The sequence below is a fragment of the Phascolarctos cinereus genome, unplaced genomic scaffold, assembly GCF_003287225.1.
Source record: "Phascolarctos cinereus isolate Bilbo 61053 unplaced genomic scaffold, phaCin_HiC Scaffold_9;HRSCAF=440, whole genome shotgun sequence".
NCBI lineage: Eukaryota > Metazoa > Chordata > Mammalia > Diprotodontia > Phascolarctidae > Phascolarctos > Phascolarctos cinereus.
This window is the reverse complement of record NW_027556402.1, coordinates 249,514,554-249,540,212: the sequence shown is the minus strand read 5'-3', so window position 1 is coordinate 249,540,212 and position 25,659 is coordinate 249,514,554. Positions and strand designations below refer to the sequence as shown.

The 25,659-nt window shown below is 38.8% G+C and overlaps 2 protein-coding genes across 2 annotated transcripts in view; one reads left to right on the top strand and one right to left on the bottom strand.

Annotated features, from left to right (window-relative positions):
- Positions 1–1,422: 1,422 nt before the first annotated feature.
- LOC110199667 (olfactory receptor 9Q1-like) lies at positions 1,423–2,358 on the bottom strand. Its single transcript, XM_020974545.1, has one exon. It carries the CDS (start codon positions 2,356–2,358, stop codon positions 1,423–1,425), a length of 936 nt encoding a protein of 311 aa, XP_020830204.1.
- Positions 2,359–2,639: 281 nt separating this feature from the next.
- LOC110199595 (olfactory receptor 1S1-like) overlaps positions 2,640–25,659 on the top strand; it is a 30,199-nt gene continuing 7,179 nt past the window's right edge. Inside the window, 1 exon segment of the mRNA XM_020974464.2 lies at positions 2,640–2,695. Coding sequence (XP_020830123.2) covers positions 2,640–2,695 — 56 coding nt within the window.

Below are 25,659 nucleotides of genomic sequence, written 5' to 3'. Positions count from 1 at the left end.
CAGGAATAAGCATTCTCTCTCAGCTATGAGAAAGCATTGCAAACTATAGCAAGCCATCCAGAAGGTGGACTTGAGGCACAACTGTGAGTTTTAGAAAAGATGCACCATCTGTGAGAGAAAGGAGTGTGGACGACAGACCCCTGCAAACAGTGGCAAGGGAGGACATGATGTCCTCTCCTTCCACAGGACTCCAGGAGCTAAACTGAAAAGGAGCAGCAACATAGGGAAAATGATTAAAGAGAAAAGATAGCTGAGCTACAAGAGAAGAGAGAGACCCAAGTGGTCTGTCAGGACCCTGCAGACCTCTTGGAACAAAGAAGTCAGACTGAGAGGCTGCACATCATTGTCTCTGCAAGATCTAACGCAAATGCCAAATGAATGAGTCTACTCTTTTCCCAGCTTCCCCTTCCACATTTTGTTCTTCATACACACACACACACACACACACACACACAAATATACACATACACACATACAAATATACACATACACACACACACACACACACATACATACCTACAACCCAAGGTCAGTTCATTACCAAGAAAAGGGAAATGGAGAAAGTTATGTGGAAATATACAAAATTTATATTAGAACACAGAGCCAAAGTTCTATCCAAATGATAGGAATTTTTCTAACTGGAGACTCTGTGCTATTATAATTGTATCAATAATTTTCCATCTGACATAAACTCCATAAAAAAAAGCAGAGAAAGACACAATGTGGGCCTGAGAACCATTACATTTTTCCTAGGCTAAAAGAAAGCTCTTTTTAAAAAAAAAATAAGATGAAGCTGATTAAATCTCTAGAGAAAATGGGGTTGGGAGGGACAAAGGTGAGGAAAGACAAGGAAAAAGTCATGCCCTACACCACCCCTGCTCTGTCCAGGGAGGAAATAGGTGGGGCATCAGAAGGATTCAGCTCTGCTCCTTTCCAGAATAGAAAGAACTGAGTACTAGGTGGACAACACTGCCCTCCAGAGCCACTTTCACTGGTGTTACAAATGAAGGAATGAGTCACAGTAATCTTTGCCGTGTCTCCATGCCAATATCTTGGCCAAATATGAACACTGATTCCTGTCCTCTGGTCACCGGCTCTCCCATGTCAGTTTTCTCTGGTTTCATCATTCACAAGTGTCAACAAAATAATTCTCTCCCATTCCTAACTATCCTGCAATTAATCCTCCAGCTGGTTTTCCTAACCTTTGCTCCAACAAATGGTAATGCCTCTCTTCAATCTGCCACTTTATCTTTGCCTTTTCCTGGCACCGAGTTATTTGAAGCACCTTGTGGGAAGGTCTCATATAACTCTGATACATAGCACAGGGCCTAACTCCTCACAGATGTCCATGCTAATAGCCCAGAATGATGTTGCCAAAGAGGAGATGGATCTCAATTGGCTCATTTGGTGACTATGGAAAGTTTAAGATAACTTAAGCCTACTAAGAGTTTTCTTCAGAGCCTCCTTCACCTCCTTGTTCCTCAGGCTGTAGATGAGAGGGTTCAGCATAGGGATCACTGCAGTGTAGAACACAGACACCACCTTGTCCTCTTCTAGAGATTTTTCTGACTTGTTGCGTACATACATGAATGCAAGGGTCCCAAAGAACAGCCCAACAGCAGCCATGTGAGAGGCACAAGTGGAAAAGGTCTTGGCCCTCCCACTAGCAGAGTGGATCTGTAGTATGGCTCTGATGATGAACAGATAGGACACCAAGATCATGGCCAGGCTGACCAGGATCACAAAACAAGCAAATAGCAGAATCAAGAGTTCTTGTAAGAAAGTGTCCCCACAGGACAGCTCCAGCAGGGGTGGGAGGTCACAGAAAATAAAGTTGATGTGGTTGTCATCACAGAAGGAGAGTGAGAATGTGCAGCTGGTCCTTAAAATAGCATTAGCCAAGCCCCCAATGTAGGCCCCAGTTAGCAACTTCAGCCTTGGCTTGGGTGTCATAATGGTGACATAGAGTAGAGGCTGACACACGGCCACATAGCGGTCATATGCCATGAGAGCCAGAAGGTAGCAATCAGTGGAGCCAAAGAAAGTGAACATGAAGAATTGAGTAGCACATTGTTCATAAGAGAGCACAGCTCTGCCAGAGACTAAGGTCACCAGGAGCTGAGGTAACACCGTTGTGGAGAAGCAGACATCTAGGAAAGCCAGCTGTCTGAGCAGGAAGTACATGGGCGTGTGGAGACCAGGATTAGTCCAGATCAAGGTGATCATGCTCAGGTTGCCCAGCAGCACCATGAGGTAAAAAGCCAGAAACACTATGAGCAGAAGAGACTCCAGCTCAGGGTGGGTGGTGAAACCAAGCAGGATGAACTCCTTTACAATGGTGCCATTTCCAATAGCCATGAGGTTAGGGACTGTAGCTGAGGAAAAGAGGAGATTCAGGTCAGGATCATACTGAAACCATTGTGGACTATGATGAATTGGTGGGAAGGTGTAGGCTGGGGTCAAGACGGGTCCGAGCAGGGGCAGCTAGGTGGCACAGTGGATAGAGCACCGGCCCTGGATTCAGGAGTACCTGAGTTCAAATCCGACCTCAGACACATAACACTTACTAGCTATGTGACTCTGGGCAAGTCACTTCACCACATTGCCTAACCAAAAAAAAAAAAAGATGGGTCCAAGCGATGAGTTCTGTCATCCAGGAACTTGGTATGGCCATGGATTTCAAACTTTGCCCAAAGTAAGATCTTAATAAATGCTCATTGAGTTGCTGTAAATCTAGTCCAAGTCCTTCGTTTTGTAGAGGAGGAAACTGAGACCCAGGGAGGTTAAATTGTTATATAATAATAACAACAACCACAACAACCAACATTTACATAGTACTTTATAAACATCATCTCATTTTATTCTCACAATAACCCTGCAGGGTAAGTGCTATTACCTCCATTTTACAAGTGAGGTAATTGAAGCAGGCAGAGGTTAAGTGTTTTTCCCCAAGGTCACACAGCTAAGAAATATCTGAGGCTGAATTTGAGCTCAGGTCTTCCTGACTCCAGGCCCAGCATGTTATCTCTTGCACCGCCCAGAGGTAGATTTGAATACTGGTCTTCTGATTGCACATCCAATGCTCTTGTCATTACTCTGTGCTGAAGACTGAGCATAGTCTTAAGGAGTCAAGCCAACAGTACTTACTAAGCAGCTATTATGTGCCAAGCACTGTGCAAAGCACTGAGGATACAAAGAAAGATAAAAGATAGTCCCAGTTCTCAAGGAGTTTATAATCTAGGCCAAATCCTAGGGTTTTCTACCACTGGCCCACTTTCCTTGGTTTCCCTATTTCCCATTTTCATTGATCAGCACAATTCTTTAGAAAGGGGCTCAGATTGCTCCCAGGATGGGAGAATGCAATATAAGAGCTTGCATATCCCAGAACCCTTGAGGTTTGGTACTCCCCCAAGTCTTAGCTGTCTGGTCACTGGTGGAGCCTCTGATCCCACTTCACATGATACAAGAAAGGTCAGTTCATCTCTCTGAACCTCAGTTTTGTCAAACCTGTAGAAAAGATATAGGCTTAAAGGAAATAAGGTATATAAAGTGCATTAGCAACTTAAATATGAGATACTATTATTGTTGTTGCAATGCATCTTAGGCAGATGACTTGGATGGAGATAGTAGGGTAACACTATTTAAATTAGCTGCTGACAGAAAGATATGTGACTGGACAAAGATTCAGAATTATTAACCAGACAGACCATGAGAATGGCTAAATCCAACAAAACACTATTCAGCTGTCATAAACATAATGTTTTTGCACTTTTGTAACAAAAACCTTTATAAGAGTGGGATGGGGGAAATGATTAGAAAATGGTTCAAGTCATAATGACTTTGAAGTGTGAGTTTACTCCAGGACGAATATGAGCAGAGAAGGGGACACAGCAACAGCTGAAAGAGGTCCCAGGAAGAAAACTTACAGGAATGTCAGAGTCAACTTTCAAAAGCCCAGGTTAAGGAGGAAAATATTGCAAACAACAAGAAAAATAATAAATACTCTAGGAAAACAGTCAGGAATTCACAAGACCTAGTAGCTTCTATACCAAAAGACCATAGGTCTTGGAACATTATGTTTCAATAAGCAAAGAGGCTGGGGTTGCATCCAAGAATAACTTACCCAGCAAAGTTGAGTGTAATCCTAAATGGGGGGAAAAAAATGGATATTTGATGAACTGAAAGACTTGCAGGTATTGGTATTAAAAAGGCCAGAAATTAATGGAAAATTTTGATATAAAAGATCCAGAAGAAATATAAGGAAAATATTAAAGACTAATTATATGGCAATCATTAATGTCAAATTGTTTTCTTAAGATATATGAAAATGTTATCAGTGTTCTTGAAACTGTCATAATTATTAAGGTAGTTTGAAAGAAAGGTTGGGGCTGACTTTTGTATGATAAGGTGATTCTAAAAACAAAATTGGGTAGGAAAAGGTAAAAGAGAGAAATTATTTCATAAAAAAGGGCATGAAAAGAAGAACTAATACAGAAGAAGCAACTAGGGGTCAAGGGCTGGTAATGTTGGAACCTTACTCTCATCTGAGTTGAAGAATAAATAAAGTATACATCTGAAGAGGTTTAAAAGTCTGAACTTCTAGAGAAGTGAGAAAACTGCAGCGTAGAGAAAACTGCAGGCCAGAATGGGGGAGGGACTTTTAGAATGGTGTGTAGATTAAGATTAGGAGGCAGGAGAAAATAAGGGAGGGACTTTTAGAGGGGTGGGTAAAATAGGCAATGAGGGTAAGGGTTAAAAGAGGCTGAGAAGGAAAATAGTGAGTAAAAATAAGATGAAGAGAAATTCACAAATAGGCAAATAGTAATCATAACTTTGAATGTGAATGGGATGAATTCACCCATAAAACAGAAATGGATAACAGAATGGATTAAAAATCAGAATGCAACACTATATTGTTTGCAAGAAACACATTTAGGAATGAAGGACACACACAGAATTAAACTGGAGGGTTGGAGTAGAATTTATTATGCTTCAGCTGATATAAAAAAGGCAGAGGTAGCAATTATGATCTCAAACAAAGTTATAACTAAAGTAGATTTATTTAAGAGATAAACAGGGTAACCACATTTTAATAAAAAGGCACCATAGACAATGAAACAATATAAATATTGAACGCATATGCACCAAATACTATAGCATCTAAATTTTTAGAAGAAAAGTTAAATGAATTACAGGTGGAGATAGATAATATTACTATAATAGTAGGGAACTTTAATCTTCCCCTCTCAGAGCTACATAACCAAAGAAAACAAATAAGAAAGAAGTTAACAAAGTGAATAGAATTTTAGATAAGTAAAATACGATAGATATTTGGAGAAAATTGAATGGAAATAGAAAGGAATACACATTTTTCTCAGTGGTTTATGGTACATTTACATGTACCAAGATTGATCATACATTAGCACATAAAATTTTATAGTTAAAATCAGAAATATTAAAAGTATGATCTGTTCAGATCATAATATAATAAAAATTGTATTTAATAAGGGACCAAGGAAACATATATTAAAAACTAACTGGAGACTAAACAACATAATCTTTAAAAATGAGTGGGTTAAAGAACAAATCATAGAAACAATCAATAATTTCATTAAAGAGAATGACAATACTGAGATATCATATCAAAACCTATGGGATACAGGAAAAGCAGTGTTTAGAGGAAAGTTCATATTTCTAAATGCTTGCATCAATAAAAGAAAGGAAGAGCAGATGAATGAATTTGGTATATAATTTTAAAAACCAGAAAAAGTACAAATTAAAAATCCCAATTAATGCAAAATTGGAAATCCTAAAAATTGAAGATGAGATTAATAAAATTGAGAGGGAAGTATTGAATTAATAAATAAAACTAAGAAATGGTTTTATGAATAAGCAAATAAAATGGGTAAGCAATTAGCTTATTTGATTTTAAAAAGAGAGGAAACCAAATCACTAATATCAAAAATGAAAAGAGTGAATATAACACCAAAAAAATGAAATTAAAGTAATTATAAAGACATATTTTGCCTAATTATATGCCAATAAATTTAACAACTTAAGTAAATGGAAAAATATTTGTAAAAATATAAATTCCTACATTAGCAGAAGAAAAAATAGAATATCTAAATAAACATATTATAGAAAAAGAAATTTAATAGCCTATAAATGAGCTACCTAAGAAAAGAGCACCAGAACCAGATGTATTTACAAGTGAGTTCTATGAAATAACTAATTCCAATAAATTAATTATTTGGAATAATAGACAAAAAAGAGATCCTACCAAACTCCTTTTATAAAACAAGTGTTATATTAATACCTAAAGGATGAGTAAAAACAGAATAAAAAATTGTAAATGAATTTCATTAATGAATATGGGTGCAAAAAACCCTAAATAAAATACTAGCTGAAAGATACTTTGTTACAAAGATTATACATTAAGATCAATTGGGATTTATAACAGGAATGCAGAGATAGTTAAACATAAGGAAAACTATTAACATAATTGATTACATTAATAATAAAAGGTTTTTTTTAATCTCATATCAATAGATGCAGAAAAAGCTTTTGGCAAAGTTCAATATTCATTTCTATTAAAAACACTTGGAACTATTGGCATAAGTGGATTTTGTTCTTTAAATTGATAAAAAAGCATTTATCTATAACCATCAGCAACCATTGTTGTAATGGGGATAAACTAGAAGCCTTTCCAGTAAGATCAGGTGTGAAATAAGGATGCCCACTGTCATCAATATTATTCAGTATTGTATTGGAAATCTTATCAATAGCAATAAGAGAAGAAAAAGAGATAGAAAAATTCCAAATAGGGAATGAGGTAATAAAATTATCACTTTTGCAGATGATATGATGATTTACTTGGAAAATCCCAAAGACTCAACTAAAAAATTAGTTGAAACAAGTAATGATTTTAGCAAAGTAGCAGGATATAAAGTAAGGTCCACATAAATCATCAGAATTCCTATATATCACAAACAAAACTATGCAAGAAGAGATAGTAAAAGATATCCCATTAAAAATAACTCCAGACAATATAAACACCTGGGAGTATGCCTGCCAAAACAAACCCAGGAACTACATGAACAAAATTATTTTTAAAAAATAACTTTTTTGTACAAATAAAGTCAGATTTAAATTATTAGAGAACTATTAATTTCTCATAGGTTGGCAGAATCAATATAATGAAAATGACAATTTTACCTAAACTAAATTATATATTCAACACCATTCTAATTGAATTGCCAAAAACTTATTTTATTAAATTAGAAAAAATATACAAAATTCATTTGGAAAAACAGAAGTCAAGCCTATCAATGGAAATTATGAAAAAACATATAAAGGAAGGAGGTTTAGCAGTACCCGAGCTTAAACTGTAAGTAGTAATTCTCAAAATTATCTGACACTGTCTAAGAAATAGAAAGGTAGATCAAGGGAACAGAATAGACATACAATTTACATCAAATAAACATAATATCTTTGTATTTGACAAGTCTAAAGACTTAAGATTTTGGGATAATAATTTGGGATAATAATTCATTATTTGAAATAAAATAAATATTGGGAAACTGGAAAGCAGTACAGCAGAAAAATGACACAGACCAATATCTTATACCGTTTACCAAGATCAAAATGGGTACATGATTAGATATAAAGAGAAATATTACAAGAAAATTAGGACATAGAACATATTACTTAGCAGACTTATGGATAGGCACAAAATTTATAAACAAGAGATAGAAGAAAAGTTAAGTGTAAAATGGATAATTTTGATTACATGAAATTAAAAAGGTTTTGTCCAAATAAAACAAATGTCACCAAAATCAGAAGGAAAGCAGAAATTTGGGGAAAATGCTTATAGATGATTTCTCAGATAAAGGTCATGTATCAAAAATGTATTTAAAAACTTTGTCAAATCTATAAAAACATAAGTCATTCCCCAATTGATAAGTGATCAAAGGATTTAAGTAAACAGTTTTCCAATGAAGAAATCAAAACAATTTATAGTCACATGAAAAAATGCTCTAAATCATTATTGATTAAAGAAATACAAATTAAAACAACCTTGAGATATCATTTTACACTTACAATATTGGTTAAAATGATGAAAGGGAAAGCAACAAATGTTAGAGGGGATGTGGAAAAATTGGAACACATTCATTGTTAGTGGAAATGTGAACTTATACAACCATTTTGGAGAGCAATCTGCAATTATTCCCAAATAGTTAACTGCCTATACGTTTGACCCAGCAATATCATTACATGGTCTATTTCCAAAGATGACTAAGGAAAAAGGAAAAGAACCTATATGTTCTAAAATGTTTATACCAACTCTCTTTGTGGTGGCAAAGAACTGGTAATTGCAGGGATGCCCTTAATTGGGGAATGGCTAAACAAGTTGTTGTATATGATTGTGATGGACTACTACTGCTCTATGAGAAATGTTGAGCTCGATGTTCTTAGAAAAACATGCTAGGATTTCGACATAATAATGAAGAATGAAATTAGCAGAACCAAGGGAACATTGTGTATAGTAACTGCAATATTGTTTTAAGAATGACTTTGAGTGAATAAGTTATTCTGATTACTATAAATACCCAAATTACCTATAAAGGACATTTGAAGAAAGATACTATCTGCATCCAGAGAAAGAACTGATAAATAGAAGTATATATAGAATAATGTTACACGTATATACATACATGCTATGTATAACACACATGTTACATGCACATATATAATGTTAGGCATCTCTAGGGCAGGGGCCCACAATGGGCAGTTCTTGGCATCAGTGGGGGTTGGAGGTAAAGTTTTTTTGTGAGAAAAAAGTGGCAAGGTGCGGAAAACAAACTTTGCCTGGATCAAGGATTGCTGGTACTGAGTCTGCCCTGTGTGCCATTTGGGAGATGTTCCAAGATTGAGGAAAGAGGAGTAATCTATGGCTCATGGAACAGAGTAAAACTCCTGGGCCCAAGCAGGGGTGGGATCCTTGGCCTTGGTCTCAGAAAAAGAACTCTAACCCCAATGAACTTAGGAATTGGTGGACATAAAAATGGTGGGTTTAGACACATTTGCTAGTACCCAGGGAGCTGTCAGTGAAGATGACAGCATGACATAATGGGAAGAGTCAGAAGACCTGGATGTCTGTTTTTGGCCCTGCCGCTGCTTAGATATACTATCCTTAATTAAGTACCTTCCCTTGGCTAAGCATCAGATTTAGATACAATTATCTCTAAGGTCTCGCCCAGTTCCACACTGTATTATTCCAGGAAGTATCCTCAAGAAAAAAATGAAGGCTAGAAAGTTATAGTCCTACTACTTCTACTATTTTCTCTTACTTACATCAATCATAGCATCTCCTCCTTAGTCATTTGGCCAATCAAGAAGCGTTCATTAAGTGCATGCTATAAGCTAGGGCCTAGCAGCTAGGCACTGTGATAAGCACTGAAGAGAATAAAAAGGGAAAAAACATGAGTTTTCTCTCAAAGGCTCAAAGCCTAATGGAGAAAAATACAACAGGTATTCCTCCAACAGCCATACTTCTACCCCACACTTAGTCACCCAACTCTGTAAGAAATTCCTCCTATTATCACTCTTCCAATAGGGGTGACTGAAGACTGCTAGATATAAGAGCCTACTTTCTTCCTTAGACTTGTTTTCTCTTATCCTCCAATCTGACTCACAGAAGCACCTTCACAAAGACTCTTAGGCTTCTCTAACAGAAAACAGACTTGCATATCCTGTGGGGAATGTGCTTGGTTCTAATACCTGGTTTCTTCTCATCAGTTTTGTGTCCCAGGAGTGATCATGGAAGAAGAGGGCTGGGGTTAACAGAAAACGAGGACATAAAAAGTCCTTTTTTTCTGGACAAAAATGATACAGGGTCAACTGGGATGGACCAACCTTCCATCAAGTGGGTATGTCTCCCAGAAAGACAGCTGTCTCCGAATTATCCCCAATAGTGTGGCATGTGAGTAATTAATTGCAGAGGTCATCTTCCTTCTCAAACACTACTTCATGCTTAAGGTCAGTTCCTTTCCAAGCCCTTCACTCAGTCACTGCTGAGAATGCTACACACTTTGGGTTTCTCTTACCCTCCTAGATTACATACCACTGCAGAGAAGCCACCTTCCAGAGTGAACCACCTGGCCCTAAGACAGACATCAGAAGCTTAAAAGGGTAGAAGAGCAGAGTATTGAGAAGACAAATGAAGTGTTTATAAAAGAAAACAACAGAGACAGTGAGAACAATACAGAAGAGGGTGATATATGTCTTCAAAGTGATCATAGCGTTTGGACATAGAGTCTAGCTGCTCTGAGGCCCTCATTCTTCAGTGAGGCCCACAAAGTAATGACTGGCCCATGGTCACACAGGTCACAAAGGCAGTAAGTGGCAGAAGTAGGATTTGAAGCCAGATAGTCTAATTCCAAATCCAATGCACTTTCCTAGAGTGATAAACAAGGTAGTGCGGTTGAGATTCTGTCCAGGGTGCTGAACCTGGACGTTGCTTACAGTATTTCTAATCCTCAGTACATAATAAGAATAATTAGGAATATTTGATAATTAGGCTCCAAGATTATGGACTGAAGCCAACTCCTTGTCTACCTGCTGCCCACCTACGGACGCACTTTCTATGTGGCTTGTGTTGTATTCACCAGGTGCAGAAATGCCTAGTCCCAGCACACTGTTTCTACTACACCACAGTGCCTCTCAGAATGGAGTCAAATAAGCCCCAACTTGGAAGGATGATATTAAGATGATAATAATAAAATTTGTCAGTTTTGCCATTACAACTCATATGTTATAGAAGGTAGGATAGACACAGCACAACAAATGGATTATTCAAATATCATCCCCAATGACTTTAGCAATTTTTTGTACATGGGGCATCAACCTGCTTCCTGCTGCCTGATGCAGTGAATCATTGTGCTTTCATGTGCCGCTCACATGCATTTACCACTTCTTGTCTTGCAGTATAGTTATCTGGATACTTACAGTTATTGAATAACAGATCTGCTCAACTCTCAATTTTGTAGAGGTGGGAATCAAGGCCAAGAGAAGAGCAGTGATATTTCCCAAGTCACACAGAAAGTTTGTGGCACAGTTGGGTCTCATGCTTTGTAGTTCAGTGGCCTTTCACATTACTACACCATGTTTACCTCTCTTAATTTCTTCCCTACTAAACTATAACTGTATGGAAGGGGTTAAGGGATACTTTATGAAAAGGGTAATTGTCTCATCTCACCCTAAGCAGAGTCAAAGAGTATCTATGATTATCCAAAACATTGTCATAGGGTGTGGGAAGGCAAGGGTGATTGCTAGTGGGAGTAGAGATAGCAGGGTTCTTAGTCAGGAATCGAGCTAGTCAAAACCAAATAGAGATTGCAATAATGATAACAACAAGAACAACATGGGGTAGCCAGGTGGCACAGTGGATAGAGCACTGGCCCTGAAGTCAGGAAGACTTGAGTTCAAATCCGACCTCAGATCAAACACTTCACATTTACTAGCTATGTGTCCCTGGGCAAGTCACTTAACTCCAATTGCCAAAAAAAAAAAAAAACAAAGAACAACAACATTTATATCACACTTACTATGGGCCAGGCATTGTACTAAGTACTTTACAATTGTTATTTTGTTGGATCTTTGCAACAACCTTAAGAGGAAAGTGCTACTATTATCTTCATTTTACAGATGAGGATTCTGAGGCAAATGGGTTAAGTGACTTCCCCAGAATCAAACAGCTAGTTGGTGTCTGAAGCTGGATTTGAACTCATGTCTTCCTGCCTGCAGCCATCTGCAGCCCAGTTTATATTTAGTGTTTAAAAAATAATCCACAGGGCTAAGACAGACAGGAAAATTGGTTCCAGTAGCAGGACATTCAGGCTGAAAAGTCAAAGGAATCAAGAGACAAAATACGGAGCACAGTAAAGGAGCTGACCATTTGTTTGATAGTGTAGAATAAAGGGTCATGAATTTAGAGAGAGAGAGAGATGATCTATGTTCCTGTAGAAGACAATCCTAAGAGCAATGAAGAGAAGTTAAAGAGAGCAAGATTTCAACCTTTTAAGAAAAAGTTTCCAAGAAGTATGACCACCCTGAAGTGCCTTGAGGAAATAGAGCCCAATCACTGGTTGTCTCTAATTCCAATGCTGGAAGACTACCTAAGAGGAGATGCCTGTTCAGATAAGGATTGCATCAGATGACATTTGAGATCCATTCCATCTCTGACATTCTAGATGATTCTAAAAGGATGCCGACACTGAGGGCTTAATTACTAGACAGACATACAATTTGGAAGACCAATTTGCCTCATTATTCTGCCTGCTTAATTACTTGAACACCTTGAGTGCAATGATTTTATTTTGTCTTTCTTGTTTCCCCAGCACCTAGCACCATGAGTGACATCTAGTAGTCACTTAATAAATACGAGTTGGTTGATTGTTTGACCATATGGTAGCTAGAGTTTCTGCACAGAAAGTAATACCATATTTCTGAAGGAAATGACTTTAAATATTCTAGTGCAAATTTATAATTTCATCACTCTGGGTTATCTCCCTTGGATCTGGCTTTACTCCTCATAATGAACTTGCATTCTAAGGATCAGACACATGTATGCAAGTGTGTCCTTATGTACACATTATTCATAATGTTTACAAAAGATACTGTCACCACAATTACTGACTCTCCCCTATATTTTATCATCCCTCTGGCATCAATGTAGGATTTACAATACCTGTGCTGGTAAATAACCTTTTCTCAAATTCCTCCAAGGTGGAAGGATTGCTTTGTAAGACCCTACATATATTTTCTCAGATCTTCTCAATAACAAAATGGTCCATGGAAATCAATGCCATAGAGGATTAGAAGTCACAAGAGATGTAATTATTCATTTTCCCTTTTCCATTGAATTACTGAAATCCAGATTCTGAAGAGCTTTCCCACAAGTTTACAGGCTAAGATGGCAGACCTGGCTGTTACTTTGGATGGATATGATTTCAGATGATGTATCAGTGGGGTGATTCATCAACTTTGGCTGAATTGTTTAGTCGAACAACGAATGGGATTGATTTGTCCTCTCTGAATTAAAGAGGCATGTGTCTACATGATCCACCATGGTCCAGGTGAAAGACAGAGTGGCAGTAACAACTTGCCTTGCTATATAGAGCAAAGGGGTGTTGCAATTACCTCTTGTAATGGCTGTGGACCAGTGGCTTGAAGCCCACAGCTTTGTTACTAAATCACGGAGAAGTATGACAGATAGACTCTCAATCTAAGGAGAAAGGCAGCAGAACCTCAGATTCAAGGCACAACTCATCAAGGAATTCATTATCTCCTCCTCTCCACAGCAGAGGAAGGAATCTACATCTTGAGAAATCATGAGGCTCAGGGGAGCTGGTGGCAGCATATTCCTGATGTTACTTCTGTGAGGTGCTCTGTGTCCCATGAGAAATGTAGCTTTGTCAATGCTTCAGAGGTTGCACCACTTAACCCACCAACACGATCCGGACAGCCTGTCCTGGATGAACATCACCTGAGGAGGGAAGCTAAGGCACATCTCCCCTGCAAGAAATGTATTACCTCATTTCACAGATAAGGAAACATGCTCACAATAACTTGCACACAACCATTCAGTGTTCTTTCCATTAAAACACACTGCCTCAGTAAGTGCTCATTTAAGGCATGAAGAGCACAGAAGGCAAGCCCATGACCTTCTCTAGCACCATATTTGAAAACCCATGTTGGCAAGGTACCATTCTTCATATCCAGCCAACTCTCTTGAGCTTTCATTCATTTCCTCTTATTCCAAACTTACATAATCTATCCAGGCTTTCCAAATGTAACGTCTTCAGGTGCTGAGCCCAGATTTGGACTTGTTGATCTAGTAACAGTTTGAGAAGTGCTGAATTGAAGACTCATAGATTTATAACTGAAAGGAACCTTGGAGGTCACTGGATTTAAGCCCTTTATGTCAAAAGTTGGAGAAACTGAATATCAGAGAGGTAAAGTTACTTGTCCATGTTCACACAAGTAGTAACGGACAGACCTAGTATTCAAAAGCATGTCTTCCAACTCCAAGTCCACCATTCTTTCTACTGTACCACAATGTCTCTCAATTATAGATTAAGAGATGGCAGGATTGATCATTAGAAACCATCTAAGGCAACTCCTTTATTTTATATATGAGGGAACTGAGTTCACAAAGAGGTTAAATTATTTATCCAAGGTCACACAGGTAGTTAGTAGCAAAACCCAGATCTGAACTCATGTCCTCTGACACCAAACTCAATGTTCTTTCCATTATTGGAGGCACAGCCAACTTGGTAGAGGAAAAGCAGGGATTCACCTGAGCTCTCCTAAATTCCCTTCTGAACAATTTTAAAATAATGCCTCAAAACAGATTCTAGAGTTGTAGATCCACTCTGTTAATATATTCCTATTTATGAATTATAATTTTTTTATATTGAAACCCATCTTTGCAGATTTGTGGTAAAATTCTGGTCCCAAGGGCTCTTAAAAATAATCTCTCCCAAAGTCATTCTTTGTCCTGTCTCTGGGCAGAATTATGTAGATGTCAATAAAAGGATAAAGGCCTATGTTCCAGACCACCAACTATCTTTCATGGGGCTGAGGATCCAGTCTCTGAATAAGGTTGGTAAATGCTAAATCATATTCGTTGAGTCTCTTGTAGCTACTATGGAGCTTAAGCTATGCATTGGAATAGTTCTTTTCTTTGGGACTCAGAACACTTAATGTAAGTGTCATACTCTGCCCTCAGCCAGGAAATGTGTTAGCCTAGAAAGGAACAATTTGGCTCTCCAGTGAGGATTTGTCCTTTTGGAATGAAAAGATCATAGATTCAGAGCAGTAAGAGACCTTAGAGCTCATGTGAAATGAAGTGGGAGAGGGATTAAGTGACTTGAAAAAGGTCACACAAGTAATAAATGAAAGAACTGAAATTAGAAATAAGGTCCGGGGAAAACAATATGGCAGAAACTAGGCATAGACCAATATCTCACACCATATACCAAGAGGAGATCAAAACGGGACATGAGTTACGCTTAAAGAGTAATACCATAACCAAATTAGGAGAACACGGAATAATTCATCTATCAGATCCATGGATAAGGGAAGAATTTAGAATCAAAGAAAACATATACAGCACTACGAAATGTAAAATAGATCATTTGGATTACATAAAATTAAAGTTTTGTGCAAACAAAGCCAATGCAACCAAAATGACAAGCAAAAAACGGGGGGGGGGGGGAATTTTTGCAAGTATCTCTGATAAAAGCCTCATTTCCTCCATATGTAGAGAACTGAGTCAAATTTATAAAACAAAAAAATACAGATCTTTTCCCAACTGATAAATAGTCAAAGCATATGAACAAGCAGTTTTCAGAAAAAGAAATCAAAGCTATCTATAGTATATGGAAAAAACGCTCTAAATCACAACTGATTAAAGAAATGAAAATTTAAATGACTCTGAGATATCATCTCATACCTATCTGATTGGCTAATATGACCAAAGAAAGGGAAATAATAAATGTTGAAGGGGATAGGGGAAACCTTTGACATTAATTCACTGTTGGTGGAGTTGTGAACTGATCCAATCATTTTGGAAAGCAATTTGGAACTATGACCAAAGGGCTATAAAACTGTGCATACCCTTTAATCCAGCAATAACATTGCTAGGTCTATATCACAAAGATTTCAGAAAATGGAGGGGGGTGTTTATTTGTGCAAAAATATTCATAACCGCTCTTTTTGTGGTAGCAAAGAATTGTAAATTGAAGGAATATCCATCAATTGGAGAATGGCTAAACAAGCTGTGGGATATGATTGTGATAGAATATTATTGTACTATGAGAAACAAGTAAGATGATTTCAGAAAAACCTGGAAAGACTTACATGAACTGATACAAAGTGAAGTCAAAAGAACCACTTGAACACTGTACACAGTAACGGCAATATTGTACTGCGAAAAACTGTGAATAACTTAGCTATTCTCAGTAGTACAATAACCCAAGACAATCCCAAAGAAGTAATGATGAAGCCTACTACCCACCTTTAGAGAAAGAACTTATAAAGACTGAATAAAGACTGAAGCATGCTGTCTTTCACTTTCTTTCATTCTTTTTTTTATTTGATTCTTCTTGTACATAATGACTAATATGGAAAGGTTTTACATGATTGCATATGTCTAATCTATATCTGCTTACAATCTCAGGAAGGGGGAGGGTAAGGGAGGGAGGGTAAATTCAAAGATAGAATTTGGAACTCAAAACTTTAAAAAAAACAATTGTTTAAAAATTGTTTTAACATGTGATTGGAGAAAAATAAAACATATATTTTAAGAAAGAAGAAATAAGATTCAGAGCTCCTGGCATTGGGGACAAGGGAGGCCAAGGGCATTAGATATCTGTGTATATATTAACCTTGAACCTTAGTTTCCACACTTATCAAGAGAAGTGGCTGAAACAATGGAGCAGTGGATTTGAAGTCAAAATATCTGGTTTTGAGTCTTGGCTTTGTCCTCATAGTAAATGTATGACTAGAAAAGGTCAGTTTCTTCTCTCTATACCTCAGTTTCTATGTTATATTAGCAACTAAGCCTCTACCTGAGGTATGTAGGAAAGACATTATCCTCATTTGAAAAATGGAGAAACTGAGACCCATATCTCCTAAGTAGATTGGCTAATTCAATGGAACTAGATCTGGGACTGGAATCCATTTCTCTGGTCTTCCACACCAGAGCTTTCTTTATGTGAAAAGCAGTTTGGTATTGCCAAAGGAACCTTAGTCTTCAAATCATAAGGTATGAGTTTGAGTTTTGACACTGCTCCTCGTGAGCTGAACAGCCTTGAACAGGTCCCTTCTCCTCTCTCTCTACCTCTGTGTTCATGTAAGCAAAATAGAGATAATAAGAATCACGCTAACCCAAGTCTCGGTCTTTTGTGAAACTCAGATAGATGAATGATCATGAAAGCTCCTTGTCACCATCTAGAACCCTCTCCTAGTCCTCTTCCTACCTATCTGGCCACTGCTTCTCTGATCATCATCTATAACCACTCCCAAACTAGGGCTGTCTCCTAGATCTCAGTCCTGGCCCTCTCCTCCTCTCCTTCTATCCACTCTCTCAATTATCTCATCAGCTTCTAAGTTTTTATCATCCCTATACAGATGACTCACAAATCTAGTCCTTATGTCTTTCCTGAACTCCTGTCTGCCATCTCAAATAGACTCCTAGATTACATTTGAACTCAGATCTTCCTGATTCAAAGGCTAGTACTCTATCTACTGTGCCACCTAGCTACCCCCAAAGAACATAACTTTGTAGGTATGTATGGGTATGTGTAGGTATGTAAATATAAATGAGAGATTCTGTTCCAATTTTAATTATTTTCAGAGGAAGAGATATTTCAGTTATTGCTCTGCCCTGGAATGCTATTTTTCTGAATAGTACTGTACTAAGTAGGTCAAGGGTAGAGACTTGGAAATCTTTTTGTTATGGCAAGATTCCCATGTTACAGAGGCTATATTAATTATAATACTATATGTCATATAAACACAGTTATCTCTTAGCCTAACTCAGAGTTTTCCAAATTAGAGGGTGCACCTATCCCCTAAATGGGGGGATTGGATAGGAGAGACCTTCCAGAGGAAAGGAACATGAAGCAATGGCCATAATTTTTATATTTTATATATTTTTAAGTACAATTCACATGTAAATATATTCACTTTCTTAGTGGAAGCAAAGGCCGAAGTTTGTGCAAAGCTGGGAAGATCTTGAGTGCAGACAGATTATCTGATTGTCTTCTGAGGTTCAACACCAATTGATTTTCTGGGGTTTTTTGATTGTTTGTTCTGTTTTGGCATAGCAACTCATAAAGAGCTGTGTTTCAATATGTAAAAGGTTTTTTTAATCTGGGTGTATATAAAAAATATTAAATTCAATTTGACTTTTATTGTAACTTTGCACACCTTTTGATAGAATGACACTCAAAGAAATTTTCAACAATATTGTTAGAATTGTAAATGAAAATTATATAATTTGGGAGAATTGCATTGGACTTTATACTGATGGTGCTCAAATAGATATCAAAATTAAAAACACTTCTACAACCTCTCCCTTGATGCATTGTATCTCATGCAATTTTGACAGATTGCACACTTCATGATCAGCACACAATGCTGATTAAGATATATCAATAAGAGCAACATATACTTTTTTCAAGTTGTTACAAGAGTAATGAGATGGGGCAAGAATTGATTAAAATGAAGGTTCTTTACAAAATTGTGTGCTAGTAAGGGCTGAAGACAAGTCACTTCTATATTATCATGAACTGCCCTGGCTTTTTCATACCAAATTGAAGAGTGTTTGAGCTAAAATAATAAATTGACTTTTTCTTAGTGATAATGATAAAAATGAAGCAAATTCATTTTAGAACAAAATTTTTCTCCTCAAACTTGCGTAGTGGTAGGATATTTCTTTGAGTAGGTAAAATTAATTAATGCAAAGTCCTCAGATTTATACTCTGATCCTGAAAGATAAAGTAACTGCTTTAAAGAAAAAGTTAGAATTACAGATAACAACTTTTAAAAGTAACAGTTTGGTATATTTCTCAATTCCAAATATACCTGTCTTGTGAATAAAATTAAAGTAAATCACTTACCTTGTTATTAATCACTTGGCCAGTCTTTAGAAGCAATTCTCATTTTATTTGTAAAATGTAGCTATTTCTAAAAGAATGTAGGATGATTATTGCGGTAACAGCTACAAATGGAAAGCCCAATTGTGATACTGGTACTCATGGAATCTTAAAAGTCCTGGAGGAAGGCCTCTAGCCCATTGCAGAGGTGATACTTCATGTGTAGTTTATAGAAAGCCATAGATGAAAACAACGTAAGACGAGATAGTATGGAGAGGCTGCAATCTGTCCCAGTGCTTTCCCAGGGCACATGAATTCACTGAAAGATCACAAGGAAACCTGTGTCTCCAGATAGATTCTGAGGGTGTATCCTTCTCCACCACAGGTCAGTCTGGTTTGGAAAGAACCTACCTTTTACTACATATCTGTGCAATGAATAATGAGTTTACAATGTGAGGGTGGAGAAGTGGAAGAGAGGCTTATTTGGTTCCACATAATGAAAGATTTCCTACCACTTGGGGCATTTCTGAAGTGGAATTGATTGTCTCAGGTGACAGGTCACTCCTCATTACTACAGGTCTTCCAGCAGAGGATGAATGGCCATTTCAAGGAGACGGTATAGACGGTGTCATTCACCAAGGGACAAGGCACCCTCTAGTTGCCTCATCTATAAAATGTGGGAATTGAACCAGATAAGGAATTAGAATTGCTTTGGGCCCAAAAGGACAGAACTGGGAGCAAAGGGTACCTTTCCAAAGATTCAGATTTAAATGTGATTGAAGGACAAACTTCCCAGCAATGAGAGCTACCCAAAAGTACAGCTCGCTTCCTCAATGTTCTCCCTCACTGGAGGCAGGTAGGGGCCAAAAATAAAATAGGCTAAACTTCTTCAGGCTGAAGATACTTTAGAGTAGAGACAGACTGAGGAAGGTTGATGGCCACGGGTTGCGTGACAAACAGGAAAGAATGCACAGTAGCAACCCTGCATTTTTCCACGCGAGCTGCTCAAAAGTGTCCTGTACATTGTGCTGGCCTGTCCTAACCTAATGTCCTCTTATATCTGTTGTCAGGGATGTAGAAGGGATTCTTACTCATATGCAGTCCTTTCCAGCTCTAATATTGTGAGAGAGTGAAGTTCTTTGTAAAGCCTTGGGCACATTTCTAAGGTCCTCCTCTTTCCAGGATTGTCCGGCCAGAGTACCTTCAGCCCCATTTTGTGCTGTTCCTCAGGATCCTGAATTCTGTCTCTATCCTTCCAACCCTTCTCTGCCCCCACCCCAGACAATTGAGTCTTGAGAAGAAGAAAACAGTGGCAGACCAGAGGCTCATTTGTGTTAGGAACGATGGTAAAGTGCAATTTAGCCACCAGGTGGTGCTAACTACCAGCTTGATGCTGTTAAGGCTGCAGAACTGGGTATTCCTGTGCTCATCCTGACAGTTATGGCTATCCACCCTGCTGCATGGAATGGCAGGAGAAATGCCAAGCTCTCTACAATTCTTAGAAGATTGATGATCTGTGCCCCAGCTCCACCTCTCTGGTTGATCACACCAAGCGCCAGCTTGCTACCTAGCACATATGGACTATTGAATCTGAATCAGCTCTCAGCCTACACCTCTGGCAAACCCCTATCTCTTTCCTACAGAAGTTTCAGTATTTGAATTGATACAAGTCACAACACTTTGGCACAGTGGAATCTCTCTCCCACTGAAACTAACAAATGTTCATTTGTGTATGTTCAGTTTTACTCCTATTAAAAGATTATGAAATTATTGATATATAGTCAATTAAAAAGATAAGTAATATACAATAAAGCATAAATCACAGAGCTACATGTCCCCAGGCTCTTCCAGATGCAGGAATCACCAGGCAATATGCAAATTGCTCAGAACCCAAGTTCTAAAAATACACAATATCATTCAGTTGAAGGTTTCCCTTCCAGGCCCACCATTGGTCTGGAAACCTAATCCCTGCTTCCCTCATGCATGAAGTTTCCAATCTGACCCTCCTGTCCCACCACTAGCTCTAGCACGTACTGCCTCCTATACTTCATGCCCCAAGACCATCTCCAGCACCAGGGCTACCCATTGGAGACAAGACATCGTCCATCTACTTCCCTCAAAGTCTTCTCTAAGATAAGCAAGACACACCTGCCTCTTAACTGGTTTCTCTTACCTCAGCTTGCTCCTGCCCCTGTAAGATTGGCCTCCTTGCATCTCACAAGATGCATCTCCACCTCACAAAATGTTGAACTTCAAGGGAGGCCTTTGAATTAATTTCATGCTTCCCTCAGTGGATCTCTTTCCAATCACTGATACTCTGCCTAGACTCACTTCTCATTGGTTAGCATACTCCAAGCCCCTAATACTGCCTCATTCCAGTCAGTCTGTGCCCCTGGCTGCTGCTGTACAAACCCTATTCTCTATCCTCAACTCATCACTCTCTCATTTCTATCCACCTCAGTCATAACACCACCACCACCTGACATTCCGCTCAACTCCAGATCTGTGTGCCCCTTGCACTGTGCTCTCTGATACAACTGCTCCATGATTACCATCTTCCTTCCATATTAAATCTATTCCTTTCTCACCCCTTCCATCACCTATCCTTTACTTAGACACGACTTCTCATTCCCTCCTACCTTTCCCAGTACTGACTACACTTTTTTTCATATTGCCCAGTTCATGGGTCACTGTAGGGAGTAGAAATTCTACCTGCTCCTTACTACCACTTCCTCACTCTACCTCTATCACTTTACTAAGCAACAGTTTCCTTTGAGGTCCAATCTGTTACCTAATTTAGCTCCTGTTGACATTTATCTTTTGACACCCTGCTCCAAAGCGTGCTCCTTCCTTGTGCAATGAGTTCAGTGCAAGGCTCACATGCAGTCTCTTTCCTCTCCATCTCCTGCCCTCATACTAGAGGACTACTTCTGGATGCTCCCTCAAATATTCTAACTTCTCAGTCAATCCAATTCCCATGATCAACTTTCTCCACACCACATCAGTTACACAAAGAAATACTTATATTCTTTGTCTTCCCATCAGCTATAAGTGTTCCACTTCCCCCTTCGTGAACTCTGAAATTCTTTGTTACAAAAGAGGATTCTATGATAAATCACGGTATAATAAGAAATGACTGTCATTTGGAAAAATATAATTCAATTCCGTGGAAATCAGCAAGAATATATTAAGTAACTATTGTTTGCATGCATGACCATGCATAGTCCAGTACCAGGTCTTGTGAATACAAAGAAAAATGAATTAGTTCCCACCTACAAGAAGCTTACATTCTCCTGGACATACACAAATGGTACCACCTCCACTTCAAAAAATCTCTTCAGCTTTCTAGGTACTGATGAGATATCTGAGGGAATTTTGTAAGCCTGACCCTCTTTTTATGGAAGAATTTGTTTCCATAGTCTGCAGAGTTCAGAGTGTGTATGAGAGGATAGTACTGAGAATTCCAGACCATCTATACCAGGATATTGGAGTTCTGGTTGAGAGGTTAAAAGACCTTTTGGGGGGCTATCAAGTCATAGTTTAGTTTTGTGAATGAACCTAGAACTTTCCCAACTAGAGCTAGGAAGTTTGATCTTAGGGCTCACTTAGATATTTCATGGAGCAATGGTGTCTCCAAGGATGTGAGCACAGGTCCCAGAAATGAAATTTTACTTCATTTACTTGAAGGGAGGGAGAGAGCTAGGTGGGACTAAAGATGAAAGTCTCACCTCCAAGCCAGCGCAGTAAGCATTGTTCTTGAGGATTTCAATCAATACACATTTGTTAAGCACGTACTAAATCCTAGGCACTATGCTAAATGCTGGAGATACAAAAACAGGTTAAACACAGTCCCTGCCTTCCAGGAGCTTACAATCTAAGGAATTCCAACTGGGCTATTTCCTGATTAGAAGGGAGAAAGTGATAGCTAATGCTAGTGATACCTAATATTGCACTTGAATTACTTCAGTTCTGTAAGAGGCATCAGTACTGGATTTGAGGCTAGAAGATCCAGGCTTTAATTTCATATCTGCTATTTATTGTCTGGGTGATCTCATGGAAAATCCTTCTTCAAGTATAAAAAAAGATAGTTGGACTGGACAATATCTAGGTTCCCTTCCATCTCCAAGTTCTATGATTTTGCTATGAGCCCAGTGTTATGAGAGCTATGTAAAAAGATGGCACAATCCTCTTGGGGAAGGTTACAGGGTAAATCTTTGCCATTTGACTACATAGTCCTATTAAGAAGAAATCTACATGTGGAAATAGCAAGAGTAGGTAGCTAGTGGTATGCCCCATGTGAATGGCCCAGATGATAAATGTTAGAAAGAGATTCAGAGGAGAAAACCATTCCTAACTACCCCTATCCATCCCATCAGAGAATATGACTCAGGAGGACTGGATGGGAGGGTTTCTGAGTTTTCCTATAATGAGATGTTCAGGGATCTGCTCCCAGAGGTCTAAGAGCCCAGTGAATAAACCAGACATATTCCTCCACATTCATCTACTCTTTCACATCTAGTGACCGAAGAATTAAGCCATTCCAGGTCTTCTCAAGGATCCTCACAGCCACTAACTTCACTTCTGCTGTGTTATATCCGGGAAGAATCCTGAGTCTCTAGATAGGGCCTTGCTGAGAATGTCTCATCATTTAAAGGTAAGGTGTTTCTACGTTTTCCATCAGCTTTGATCATCAGACAGAAAAGATCACTCTCCTCAGGGACAACTGGAAATATGACTCAGGGTACTGGAGGAGATAGGAGATTCTCACTCAAAGATGCATATAGTCCATTCCCAAGCCAGTCCAATCTGGGCTCCCTCCAAATCCCAATCTTACTCTTCAAGTCTGGACTGTGAAAGTGCCTCCTCTAGTTTCTTCCAGTCAGTAAAATCATTCCTTCACTAGCTGATCAAACATTTTAAGCAAATACTGAAAGAAAACAGTGGGGCATAGCAAATAGAGTAAGAGTTAAGAAGGTCTGGGTTCAAATCCCACCTCAAATACTTAGTGGTTGAATGACCAAAATAAGTCATTTCGTCTCTCTAGCTTAGGGGTGAGGAATCTGCTGCCTCGAGGCCACATGTGGCCTTCTATGCCCTTGGATGCAGCCTTTTGACTGAGTCCAAGTTTTACAAAACAAATCCTTTTATTAAGGGCATTTGCTCTGTGAAGTTTGGATTCAGCCAAAGGTCTGCACTTGAGGACCTAGAGGGCCACAGGTCCCCCACCCTTGCTTTAGCTTCGGCATCCTCATAAATAGAACAGGGGTGGTAAAACTCTCTAGTCACCAGTCACTACCTAGTTACCTCTCAGCTAGACTATTGAAGTGGCCTCTTAATTGGTCTTCCTGCCTCAAGTCTCTCTCCACTACAGCCTTTTCTATATGCAGATGGCAATGTAATTTTCCTTAGCACAGATATAACCATGGCACTTTCCAATTCAATCAACTCCAGTGGCTTTCTTTTTCCTCTATGCTCAAATGTAAACCCTGTTGGGCTTTTAAAGCCCTCCCCAACCTGACTGCATCCTAGCTTTCAGCCTTATTACAAATTACTCCCCTTTCCACACTCTATGATCCAGCCAAAGTGGCCGTCTCTCTTTCCTTCACACGCGTCAGCTTGTTTCCTGTCTCCCTGATTTTGTACGGGCCATTTCCGCATGCCTGGAATTCATTCTTTCTTCCCCTCTAGCTCACAGGATCTCTCTTTCTTCAAAACATACCATTGAACCACCTTCAACAGGGAGCCTTTCCTGTGTCCTTCCCAGCTGCTAGTATCCTCCTCCTAACTATCTTGTGTTTTCTCTTTATTTTTATTCTGCATTTATTTACATATGTACACAGATTCTCCCTGATAGAATGTAAAGCTATTGAGAGCAGGGATAGTCTCATTCTTTGTACCCCAGTGCCTAGCAGAGTGCCTGGCACATAGTGGGCACTTAACTACTACTTGTCGATTGATTGACAATAGCGTCCACATAAGGAGAATGTTAGGAGTTAGTCCGTTGTAAACTACGACGCTGTGGAAAAGTGAGCTGCTGCTGCCGCTGGCTCTCTCAAGCAGAGTTCCCCTAATCCCTCTATATTTTATGTTGGTTTTCTCTATCGCCTTCTGAAAATTCCATGTCCTGCATTCATTTCTTCATAGACACTGTCTACTCTGCCTCCTTACTCCAACTGTCTTCTAATGCTTCTATTTTTATGTGATGTTCACATTTACCTTGCACTGCTTCCTCATATGCCAATTCTGCGGATTTCACTCTATGCCTCTCTTTAGCTTTCTTTTCTAATACTGCCATCCCATTTTCATTATTGCCATCCTTTAAGAAAAATATCCTTCTTGGAAATACTTTCCTATGCCTCCTGGTGTCCCTCTTAAGCATCAGTGCCCTTCCTCCCCATTATTCCTTCCACTACTTCAGGTGATGCTTAAAATGGGCCACTGTGTTTAAGCACATCATACCAAAGCTTCAAGGAAGATGAGCAAGGAAGATGGTACATTTGATATTGAGGATCAATTCTACCTACAGCAACCCAGACAAATGGCCATCCCACCTTTCCTGGTGGACTTCTCATGAGGAAGAACTTGCTATCTCCTGAGACAGCCCATTGCATTGTTGAATCACTGTCATGGTTCATACATTTCACCCAACATCAACCTTAAGCTTGCCCTGGTGCATCTTCCATCCATTGTTCGTAGTTCTTCCCTCTAGGGACAAGTGTAACACGTCTGACCCCCCTTCCCCATGCTAGCCTTTCAAATACATGTCGATGATTATCATGTAGTCCCCACAATAGTCTCTTGGCTAAGCTAATCATCTCCAGTTCTTTCAACTAATCCATACATGACATGATCTTGAGGCCCTCCACCATCCTGTTTTGCCATCTTATAAACACTCCCCAGTGAATCAAAAATCTTCCTAAAACAAGACTCCCAGAACTGAGCACAACATTCCATATGTCATCTGACAAGGGCAAAGTACAGCAAGACTGTCAAC